This window comes from Miscanthus floridulus, chromosome 16 (assembly GCF_019320115.1).
Source record: "Miscanthus floridulus cultivar M001 chromosome 16, ASM1932011v1, whole genome shotgun sequence".
NCBI classification, from domain to species: domain Eukaryota; kingdom Viridiplantae; phylum Streptophyta; class Magnoliopsida; order Poales; family Poaceae; genus Miscanthus; species Miscanthus floridulus.
The window spans coordinates 115,660,715-115,673,374 of NC_089595.1; the positions used below are offsets into that span (position 1 = coordinate 115,660,715).

The 12,660-nt window shown below is 43.3% G+C and overlaps 1 protein-coding gene across 1 annotated transcript; it reads right to left on the bottom strand.

Moving 5' to 3' along the window:
* Positions 1 to 11,598: 11,598 nt before the first annotated feature.
* On the bottom strand, positions 11,599 to 12,503 carry LOC136509924 (uncharacterized). The gene has a single exon (XM_066504515.1). It carries the CDS (start codon positions 12,231 to 12,233, stop codon positions 11,820 to 11,822), a length of 414 nt encoding a protein of 137 aa, XP_066360612.1. The 5' UTR covers positions 12,234 to 12,503; the 3' UTR covers positions 11,599 to 11,819.
* Between the last annotated feature and the right edge of the window lie 157 nt (positions 12,504 to 12,660).

A 12,660-nucleotide genomic window follows, 5' to 3' on the forward strand; every position in this document is an offset into this window, starting at 1 on the left:
TCTTGTAAGCTTGAATTGTGTTGTCATCAATCACCAAAAAAGAGGAGATTATAAGTGCATCTAGCCCTTTGGTGGGTTTTGATGAACTGAATGACAACACCATTAAAGGTCTAACAAGTTTGCTAAGTGTTGAACAGGAAATTGAGTTTATTGCATACACTTGTGGACTGTGGAATGAGAAGTGTATATAGGTTCAACAAGAAGGCAAACTTGATGATATTCCATATAATCTTCAAATCAAGGCCAAATTGTGTATTGTTGTGTTGGAAGATCACGGAAATAATATAGTTCAAGAGAAAGACAACAATGCAAATGGAGTTGATGAAATGGCTTCTATGTTCAGGAATATCATAGTATCATGAGAAAGCAAGCATATTTGGCAAATGTTGAAAGAGACATGAGTTGATGATTTTGGATTGGTCTCAATAATGGCTTGCTTTGCATGAACAAGAAGAGTTTGATAGTAGATTAGCGTTGATCAAGGATTGAAGAATGAGTCAAGAATGCATAAGTGAAGAAATACCAAGCAAAGGTTTAAATGACAAAGGACACAACTCATATTGGATATAAGTCGGTCTCTATATTGGTTTGCTTGTATGGATAAAGAGTTGGAAAATCACTTTGCTTTGCTTTGATCAAGCTAGAAGTATGAAGATAGATATTGAAGTGAGTATTAGGAGTGTCAAGCCAAAATAAAGAGGATATAAGGAATCGTGAATTGGCTTGACCATATTGATGTTGATTCATATATGTCTTTATGTGTGTAAGGGACCATGACGCCTAAGTGGGGGGTGAATTAGGCAACTTAAAACTCTAACTCTATCTAAGGCCTCTAATTTCATTTCACCTAGTCAAAACCTATGCAAAAGATAAACTTTCTAAATGTGCAATTATGGTTTTGCTTGGTGTGTTGCTATCTCTACCGCAAAAGGAGTTATACAACCTAGGTTTTAAACCTACCAACTAGCCTATTACGAAGCTAGGAAAGTAAAGCACACACCAAGATTGCAATGTAAAGGCGGAAGCTAAAGAGTAAGGTAGAGATATGCAAACTCACATAGACGACTCCAGTATTTTTACTAAGGTATCAAGAAGCGTGCAAGCTTCCCCCTAGTTCTCGTTGGAGCCCCTTGCAAGGAATCCCTCGCTAGGGCCAAGCTCCCGGTCGGGTAACTCCGTGGATAGCCTCAGGCCTTCCCCACATGCAAGTGGGTCTCCAACGTGCCTTTCGGAAAGCCTCTCCCGAATGCTCTCCGCCATCTTCACTATCAAGCTTCCGGCCGAACCACCGCGGGCCTTATTCCCTTTGGTACATGGTGGCGGCCACACCACAAACGTGGTTGGTATGATCTCGCAAGACTACAAACCTCTCTGATGTACAACAATTGCGCGCGCAAGCACCGAGTGATAAGAGGTGTGTAAACCTCACTAAACACTAGGCCTAAACCTAGAGTAAGCGCATAAGCGGTGGTCTAATCAATCTAAGCACTTTGTAAAGCACCTACGCTAATCACCTAATGAATCACTAAGCACTATGCAAGTGGAGATCACTAAAATAGTGTATCAACACCCTTGGTATATTTCATCAGCTCTCCACACATCAAATGCCCGGTTGGGGGGTTTATTTATAAGGCCCATGAAGAAAGTAGCCGTTGGGGGCAAAACCTAGCCTTTTGCTACTGACCGGACGTAGCTGTCGTCCTGACCGGACACGTCCGGTCGTCCCAACCATTGGTCTAGGCTGAGTCCAGTCATCATCGATCGGACGTGTCCGGTCATGCTGGTGCCACTCTAGAACCTTTTTGGACTCTATCGGATGCCACTGCCTGGCGTGTCTAGTCATTCACAGCCGTTGTGTCTAGTCACGCTGAATTATTGCCACAATGATGAACAATGAAGTCCGTGCGTCTGGTCACTACCTCGCTCAACGTACGGTCACTACTGTTGACGCCTACTATTGCTGAGCAACTGATCAGATGCGTCTAGTCACTCATAGGGCCATGCCCGATCACCTCTGTGGAGCTTGTTTCTTCGTGATCTTGCGTCTAGCTTGGATCCTATCTTCGTGCTTGGACTTTGCTTGATATCTTGGATCATCTCTTGTGCTTCTAGGGTCTTTCTTATGGTGTTGATCATGGGATCATCATGTTGCCTTTTTCTAAGTCACATCTTGCACCCTATTGAACTACAAAACAATTACTTGTAAATTCATTAGTCTAATTTGGTTGTGTTGGTCATCAAACACCAAAACAATTTGGTTGTGTTGGTCATCAAACACCAAGATCCTATTGAACTCCATAATCCACTATCCTCCTTTTCTCGGACCATTACCAATTGTAAATTATTACCATTACCACTTGTAAATTATTATAATCGAGCTTGCTTTTGGTCCTACAAATTCTCCCCCTTTGGAATCAAACACCGAAAAGGAAGACATTAGTAGCACAAGGGAGGGTCAAACTTTGTGATCCTTTGTATGTGAAGTGGAATAGGTCACAAAATTTGACTCTCACATTACATAGACTAACCTTCCCCTAAATATATGCATACATATGATGGAGAATGAAGTTTATGCATAATTGGCAAATTAATGCTCAAAGGAGTTTAATCTATATAATGCATGGAGAAAGCGTATAAATACAAAAGTGAAATCAACATGATGATGTCAGCATATGTAAGCTAAAGATACCACAAGTAAGCTAATGCATATCACATGTAAACATCTTTGAAAACTTATATTGCCCTTGCAAATGTCCCCATGTGGCATTATGGATTTAAGTCTCCCCCTAACTCCATAATCCGCTATCCTCCCTTTCTCGGACCATTACCAATTGTAAATTATTACCATTACCACTTGTAAGTTATTATGATCGAGCTTGCTTTTGGTCCTACAAATTCTCCCCCTTTGGAATCAAACACCGAAAAGAAAGACATTAGTAGCACAAGGGAGGGTCAAACTTTGTGATCCTTTGTATGTGGAGTGGAATATGTCATAAAATTTGACTCTCACATTACATAGACTAAGCTTCCCCTAAATATATGCATATATATGATGAAGAATAAAGTATATGCATAATTGGCAAATTAATGCTCAAAGGAGTTTAATCTATATAATGCATGGAGAAAGCATATAAATACCAAAGTGAAATCAACATTATGATGTCGGTTTAGAAATACCACATGTGGAAACCAATTTGATTTATACAACTTGCAATAGGTGGTGGATATTTGAAGTATGATACTTAACTCCGGGGACTCCATTTTTCTTGCAATGAGACTACTACACACATGATAAGCTTGAAAAGGTGTTAGTCTCAGAGCATCCAACTTATAGAGTAACCTCCTCCTAAATTTGTGCACACAAGTATGGAATACTTGTAGGAGACATGCACATTGATTTTAGAATAAAAAATACCACTTGAAAGATGACATCACATGAATGTGAGAATCATTTTTGAAAGTGATATTTGGGAGAAATTATCTACAATTTGAACTTTGGCATATTTTTGGTAAACAATTGTAAAACAAGCTATGTGTCATGCTTCTAAACAATTAATCCATGTAGGTTTGCTCCAAGGGTTAAGAGTGAAACCGAGCAAGCCTACCATAAGATATACCTAGTGTATGCAAGACAAAAGATTAAACATGCAAATGTAAACCTAGGCATGAAAAGGAACTAGATGCTAATTGAAATTACAAAAAAATAAATCTAGTTACCTAACATGGGAAGTGGAATTTGGGTCCATAGTATTCACTGATCCACTTGGCAATTACCTTGTCCATAATGATGCACCCCATGAAATGCACCCATACTTTGCCAAGTCTTCAAATTCCCCGAAGTCCATTGGACTTCTCACTTACCTTTCGGGATCCAAACCTTCTTGGTGCTCTTCATATTGGAAATGATCTCCTTTGGCACCCAAATACGTTTGGCCCCATTGTTGGCTTGCTTGTTCACCTTGATAGCCACCACCTTGTCATTTTTCTTCTTCAAAAGATAAGGTGTGGAGGCCTTTTTGTCCACCTTGTTGGAGTAGGTGTTGGAGAGCTTGCTTGTTTCCTTTTTGTTTTTCTCTTTCTTCTTAGCTCCTCCCCCATTCTTCACCTTGTACTCATAGGACTTGTGACCTTCCTAGTGGCATACGTAGCAAACCACGGTTTGTCCTTCATCAAGCTTCTTCACTCTCTTGACAGTGTTATCTTGATGAAGTTGAGCTTGCTCTAATTTGTCTTTTACTTGAGTCAAGTCCTTGGTAAGGCAAGCCACTTCTTGCTTGAGTTGCTCATTCTCCATTGCGACCTCTTGTGTGCTTGTATCTACAATAACTTTCTCAACACAAACTTGGTTGTACAGGGGCGAGTCTAAACATAAATTGTTGCAAAAATTGAATTTTTCTTTTTAGATGCCCCGGTGAGGGTGGGACTGGACGCGTCCAATCGTCCCAACCGTTGGACTGTACGCGTTGATTGGACTCTGGGCCGAGTCCGATCATCGTCGATCGGACACGTCCGGTCGCACTAGAGCCGCTCTGTAACTTTTCTAGACTCAATCGGATGCCACTGCCTGTCGCATCCGGTCATGCTAAATTATTGCCACAACGATGAACAGTGAAGTCCGTGCATCTGGTCACTACCTTGCTCAGCATCCTGTCGCTGCTGCTAATGCCTGTTGTTGCCGAGCAACTAATCAGACATGTCTGGTCACTCATAGGGCCGCGTCCGATCACCTCTGTGGAGCTCATCTCTTTCGTGATCTTACGTCCAGCTTAGTTCCTATCTTCGTGCTTGGACTTTGCTTGATATCTTGGATCCTCTCTTGTGCTTCTAGGGTCTTGCTTATGGTGTTGATCATGGGATCATTATGTTGCCTTCATCCAAGTCACGTCTTGCACCCTATTGAACTACAAAACAATTACTCGTAAATTCATTAGTCCAATTTGGTTGTGTTGATCATCAAACACCAAAATCCAAAGTAAATGGGCCTAGGGTCCATTTCCTTATAATGTGAATCAAACAAAAGCTTGATTGATCTCAACATTCATATCTAAAAGATATTCAAGCAAGGATCATAATTTTGAAAAAATGGTTTTTCAATGGATACTTAATATGATGTGACTTGAGTATGGCTTGATAAGGTGAAGATAGCAAGAAAAGGGCTTCGAGGGACTAAGCAAAGGTGAAGGGCAAGCGATGGCTTGAGGATCGAGGTACTATGGCTAAGGTGAAGAAGAGAGTAATTGCATTGATTCGAGGAACTAATCGAGCTATGAGGAGTCATATTGTGTTGAGGATCAAACAATTATTGGAAGTGACTTAAAGCCATGGATTGAACTCACATGTGTTGAAATGGTTCAAGTCACATGCTCAAGGTATAATGGGAATGAGGACAATACATTCGATGGTGGAGCCCCCAATTATAAAAAGGATGCGGTGACCATCTTAAAGGTGTTTAAATTCTTTGATATTTTGAATTTGAGTTTAAGAAAAGTCATACTATAAAGGGGGATATAATGCACAAGCTTTAATGTGCAACCAAGTGCTCATTTACCCACCAAATATCCTTAAAGCCTCAGCCAAGACAGCAAGCTTTGCAATCCTATCTTTTGTGTTGCCTGGCAGGTGAGGCACTACCGCGCTAAAGTGAGACACTACCGCACTAAGGCACTGCCGCAGTTTAGGCAAGGCACTACCATAGTTTAACCATGGCACTGCCGTGACTGAACTGACCGGTGGGAGGAGGGGGTATTTATACCCCTTCTCTTCCTCCCCAATGGCTCTCTTGAACCTCCTACTCATTCTAGCTCGTCAAAAACAGAAAAGAGCTACTCTCTCTCCCTCACTCACCATTGGAGACCCTCAAGCTTCTCCCTTTGATTCCCTTCCAAATCCAAGAGAGTTTTAGCCTCCAAACTACATTAGAGAGCAGCCCCAACTGTTCTTCATCTCCTAGAGCACTTGGTTCGCATTCCATCCGGTGGATTATGTTTGTTACTCTTGGAGCTTGCTCCTAACTGGTGAGAGCGTTGTCCGTGGAGCTTGCCAACTTATGTGGCAGTCCTAGGAGGTTTATAATCACCCCAATCATCTAGTGAAATCACCCCTCATCTCAAGAGTTCATTCTCTTGACTTGAGAACGAGGATAAGGTTGAAAGAGACCAAAGCCTTTGTGGCTACCTCAATAATGTGGGCATAGGCAAGCCTTAGTGGCAAGCTGAACCATGGGTCAAATCGGTGTGTCACTTGTGCTCTTATGATTTGCATTGCTATACTTGTATTTATGGTGATTCTAGGGTTTGGTCCCGATCTACTTGCTCGTTCACTCATGGCGCACCGATCAGACACCTACAAGGAGTCCACCAGGGTGACTCTTTGTCCCCAATGCTCTCCATAATAGCGATGGACATGTTGTACCGCCTGCTACAAAAGGCATCTCATGATGGTGTACTAAGGAGGATGGCACCACTGGAGATAAAGTTCTAGTGCAGCCTATACGCGGACGATGTTATCCTATTCATCTGGCCGATGGTATAGGAAGCAAGGGCGGTCAAGGAGATACTAAACATCTTCGGCCAAGCATCCAGGCTACACACAAATCTTGCCAATGCTCCATCACTACGATTTATGGAGGAGATGACACACTGCCAGACATTCTGTCCATCCTCGGGTGCCAGGTTCAGAACTTCCCAATCAAGTATCTCGGATTGCCACTCAGCACAAAAGCTATCCTGAAGACCCACTACCAATCACTTGTTGAAGCAGTCGCTAGGAAGCTCTCGCCGTGCCACGGCTCGCTAATGGTGAGAAGTGGAAGACTAGTCTAGGTCAAATCCGTTCTGCGAGCCATCCCCATCTATGCCATGATGGCAGAGAACTTGCCTCCTTGGGCGAGGAAGGAGCTTGATGCAATCTGTAGGAAATTTTTCTAGGCAGGAAGAGATCAATCCATCAAAGGGAAATGCATTGTCGCATGGACAACTTGCGGCAGGCCGACGCAATTCGGTGGTTTGGGAATCGGTGATCTCAAACTGGCTGAGTATGCCCTACAGACTCGTTGGCTTTGGCTGTAGAAGACTGATCAGGATCGAGCATGGAGTCAGCTGCCGATCCAAACCTCCAAGGAAGTGCAAGCCTTTTTCAAAGCTTCAACCTACACAAGTCTAGGTAACGGCCGACAAGCATTTTTCTAGGAAGATCGATGGATCGACGAACAGGACATGGCCACCATCGCACCATACTTGTATCTGGCAATCTTGCAACGAGTGTGTCGCAAACAGACCATCAGAGAGGGACTGCACAATAGAGCTTGGGTGCACAGCATAGCCAGGGGACTCTCGGTTCAGGAGTTGGTGCACTACCTACACCTTTGGGCAGCACGCAGCAGTCGATGGTATCTAGCTCACTGATCAGGAAGATAAAACCATTTGGCAGTGGATGGTGGACGGCACCTACACTGACAACTCGGCGTATAACATGCTCCACACTGGCTCCATTCCATTGCCTAGTCACAAGTTGATCTGGAAGACCTGGGCACCGCTATGGATCAAGATCTTCCTTTGGCTGGCATTCAAACGCAAGCACTGGACCGGGGATAGGAGAGTAAGACACGGTCTTGAGGCCAGGGAACTATGCTACCTAAGTGATCAAGGCCACGAAACGATCGACCATATCATTGTGGCATGTCCATTCTCCAGGGAGGTATGGTTCTACGTCCTTCAAGCTCTCGGCTGACCAACACCGCCCTCATCCCCAACAATGATAATATGGTGGCGGCGATTGAGGTCCCTGTTCGATGGTGATAAACGAGCCGGCATAGACTACCTATTCGCCTTTGTCTCTTGGCAACTATGGAAAGAGCGGAACGCATGTTGCTTTCGGGGATCCTCAGCGGCCATAAGTGAAGTCCTGCAGATCATCAAGGCCGATGCCGACCAGTGGATTCAAGCAGGTGCGCGAGGTCTACAAGCCTTGGCACAGGGCTAGCGCGTGTTGGAACCCGGCAGGGCGAAGGATTGACAAATTCCAAGATGTATCGTGTAATAGAAAACTAATGACCGGGAGCAGCACTCTTGTAATATAAACTCTGCTTCTTCTAATACAATGATATGCACACTCGTGTGTATTCAAGAAAAAAAAATTCTGTCCAGTTCAGCAATAGAGCAAATCAGCAGTGTCTTGACCCTACCATCCGATGAACCATCTTAAGATTTAGTTGAGCCAAATCTAAGCGTGCACCTAAATTAGCTTTTTCAGACTTCAAGTTAATGTAATCTTTTGCGTAGTGTAATGACCCAGAAGGGGTTTATGAGTTATTGCTAAGTCGTAGACGGTATTGAAGATGAATATTAAGCCCTAGACATGGCTTGTTGTTCATTAGTTCAAGTATAATACTACAACTAACTATTGATTTCCCTGTTCGACATGTGTTCCTATTATTTTCAGGACTCCCACTTCCAAATTGCTCCTAGCTAGATGTTCAAAAACACTGAATTATTCGCACCCAACTCCCTCGCACCACCACAACAAATATGAGCTTCTATGACATTATGTTTTTGACATTGATCACTGAATATATATATATATATATATATATAACTTATGAATCTAGAACTTATGACGCTTGGATGGTAAATATTGGTTTGTTCCCTATCTTTCATTTTTAAGGATGACCAGTGACGAATCTAACATTTTTCATCACAAATTTTGTAACATTATTGCTTTGTCATGAAATTTGTGAGGTTTCATGTGGCATTATTAGTGTAGGCCTTTATATATATATATATATATATATATAGGGAGAGGCTATTCAGCAGCCGGGTACAAAATAAGTTATTCTGTAGCCACCTCTATTTACCATAATTTTATATACTAATTTACCATAATGTCAATACATATTTACAATAGTTGGGTTACTATAACACATGAGAATATTTACCATAACGTTATAGTAAACCACTTAGTAAGGAGTTACTGTAAATTAACATAGTAATTATCGTAACTCAAAGTGGCTACAGAATAAGTTATTCTATGGCCAGCTACAGAATAGTAGTTCTATATATATATATATATATATAGAACTTATGACGCTTGGATGGTAAATATTGGTTTGTTCCCTATCTTTCGTTTTTAAGGATGACCAGTGACGAATCTAACATTTTTCATCACAAATTTTGTAACATTATTGCTTTGTCATGAAATTTGTGAGGTTTCATGTGGCATTATTAGTGTAGGCCTTTTAATCTGTTCTTTGCTGGACGTGATGACGATGATGGTGATCTGTCGATGGGCTCATCTAAAGGGGACAGCTATATATCGGGCAATTGCAGTTTGGGTTTAATTTGGATTGGAGCTGACTCAAGATGGAGGATGGTGTGATATAGTTCATCGATCTGTGGGGTCCTTTGTGGAATGCATGTGTTTGAAATGATATATAACGGTGGATAGCAACATGCTTGGGGATCATGTTAACAGGTAACTAGAGTAGGAATACCTGCATGCGAGGACGGTGCCAAATGGAATGTATATTGGGGTTTGGTTCAGCAGCAAGTGGTTAATTAACAGCTTGGTCAAAGCTTTCGCAAAGTTTTCCGAGGGATGGCAGCAGCACTCAGACTTGAACAGGTCCAAAACCACGGTCATGTACTGTGTTTAACTCGGGTACGATATTGACTGATCAACAGAATAGCAGCAGCTTCTTCACGGCTTCTTCAACAGAATAACAGCTCTGACCGTGGTTAGTTGTCAAACTACAGGGCCGGCACAAGGTCAAAACGCCAGTGCAATTGCTGCTTCGACTTGCCTGCCTCTTCTCCTAGCTCCTCTCTTAGAACAAAACGAGCCTGCAGGCTGCAGCCAATATACTTGAGCCACGGCGCATCGGCAGCTAGCAATGTCGACGAGGGAGGATGGGAACCCCAAGCCCGTGACCGTGAAGATCATCGAGACGGTGTACGTGGAGTCCGACACCGCCGACGACTTCAAGTCCGTCGTCCAGAGGCTCACCGGCAAGGACGCCGTCGCCACCGAGCTGGAGGAAAGCAGCAGCAGGCCTGCTGCACCACCACAAGCTGCTCAAAGCAGGACGGGCCAGGGTCGTTCTCCTGGTGATCGCAAGGCTGCTGCTGGCGCCTCCAGCAAAAGGCAGAACGGGTGAGAGATAGATCGATGTGTGTAATTACTCTACCCTGCATATATACTTTATATATCATCATTCATGCAAGGTCTTCTTCTTTGATTTCTTCTGTCTCCCTCTTGTTCTTTCTTTCTTTCTTTCCTTAATTTGTGAAATAGCTAACGATCAGTTGTTATTTCGTCCGAAACTTATTATACTGTGTTACGATGAACAACGGCCTTTGCGGTAGCCGGCCGGTGTGTATGTATGAATTAATATGAGATCTGGTAGAAGTTTCCTTCATGTATGAACAACGGCCTTTGCGGTAGTTGCACCAAAATCCAAACTTTGACACTATGTAAAAAGAAGATTCACCGTCACATCAAACTTGCGGTACATGTATGGAGTACTAAATGTTGACGAAATCAAAAACTAATTGCACAGTTTGGTTGTACTTTGCGAGACGAACATTTTAAGCCTAATTAGTCAACGATTGGACAATTATTACCAAATACAAACGAAATGCTATAATATGCTACAGTGAATCTGCCGCCATGGATTCGGGCAAACTAAACGAGGGCTAGATCTTCTGTCGCTCTGTCAGCTAGCTATCTGTGGCATTTATTCAACATGGAGTACTATGCTAACCGTAACGAGAACGGCTCTCGTTGTTCACCCTTCACGCTGGCATAGCTATAGAAATAGAATCACATCAAAGGAGAAGGAGCTGACTACAAGCTAGTAGCAAGCAGTAGAGAAAACTCTGCATCAAATTAAAATCGAAAACCAGAAAGGTCGGACACATGCATCTTGTTGTTCATTGTTGCTGTTGCGTAATGAACTCTTATCCATTGTTGCATTTATTTTGTCAAGTAAACGAGGTAGACTATGATGTTATCCTTGCATTAGTTCCCACAAGTATAATTCACTACGTACACCATCGCACAGCTTCACACAGCGGTATCCCTGTTACCAACGTTGAAGAAATTAAGGGCTGACGCGTGCCTGTCCTTCGTTCAAAATTTACACGCCGCATAAATATTGCTTTCGGCTCTTCGCCTCTTCTTTAATTCTCTCTGATTTGTTACTGTTTCACCGGCTAACTAATTTTGGGCTTTCTGAACCTGAACGATATATAAATGCATTCAAGGGTTGTCGTTCATATTCATATACTATGTACTCCCTCCCTAGGTCCACGGAAAATTTGTCTTAAGTTAATATTTTATTAAGTTTTTATCAAATTCATAGAAAAGAACGCCATGATTTATGTAAATTAAACAATTAATTAATATCACTAAATACACCATAAGATATTTTTATAATATGATCATCTGGTGGCATATGCATTTATGCCATTTTCTATAAATTTGGTCTAACGTAAAAAAATAACTTAAGATAATTCTAGAAAATGATTTGTTCATCAATGAAGGAAGTATGACTAGATCAACATGGTACTAGTATAGTGTATGAAAAAGTATAGCATTTTGCTTTTATTTAGCTTTATTTCATCATATTTCTAGGAAAAACTAGAGTTTATCCATCATCAGGATCAGCAGGTATACATAAGCAGCCCATCGTAACATATATATTGGTAACACATCAAGATTATTATTACTATATGCGCAATACATAATGGTGTTTTTTTTATGAAACTATATAATGGTGTATTATAGTACGTAATATAAGATCGATATGCATGCATGGCTACTGCCTACTGGCCGGCGGCGAAGGCGTCAACGGGGAAGGTCTTGGTGACGCCGGCGAGGCTCTTGAAGTGGATCTTGCCGGTGGGCGGGTCGTCGACGGCCATCTCGTTGATGGGGGGCCAGAGCATGAGCTCCTTGGCCTTGACCCCCTTGAGCTTCTTGATGCCCCTGGGCTGGACGTAGCCGGCGATCTCGACGTCGTAGCTCACCTGCTTGCCGATCTTCTGGAACCGGTGCTCCACCTTCTTGCGCTGCGCCAGCCAGAAGTAGCCGGTGTCCCGCACGAACCCCACCTCCGTCACGTCCTCCAGCGGCAGCAGCCCCAGCGGCAGGCCGAACTCCTCCAGCAGCGCCGCCGCCGCCTTCATCCCCTCGTCGTTCCCCTTGGTCACCACCGCGCCCTCCTTCTCCGCCGCCATGGCTAGCTAGCTACTAGCTGCTTGGTGGGTGGTGTGTGCGTCTTACTAGCTAGCTACTAGCTGAGAATCTGAGATCGATCTACTTCGTCTGTTCTTGGCTGGTAGTTGGTTTGTGCTTGCATTGGGGGTGGCTGGGCACGCATATATGGGGGAAGACGGGTGGGCAGGTCGCAAGAGCGTGGAGCCATGTTTGGCTTGGACTCGCCGTTAGTTTCGGAATAGAGCGCGGTGTTGCATTGGGACACGCCCTCGGCCCTCGGACTCGGACCAGCGCGTCGATCGATTCGGCGCCCAGATTTTTGAATTTGCCGTTAGTTCGTCAACTCCGAGGGGCCGGCGTGCACGTACTAGACAATTATAATGCATGCCATTGCATGGTTTTTGAAGCATTTGGATATATCATATATGTAGCTCCGGCAGCGGCTCC

Excerpts from the sequence above, each read along its gene's own strand:
- LOC136509924 (XM_066504515.1), bottom strand. The coding sequence starts at position 12,233 with ATGGCGGCGGAGAAGGAGGGCGCGGTGGTGACCAAGGGGAACGACGAG.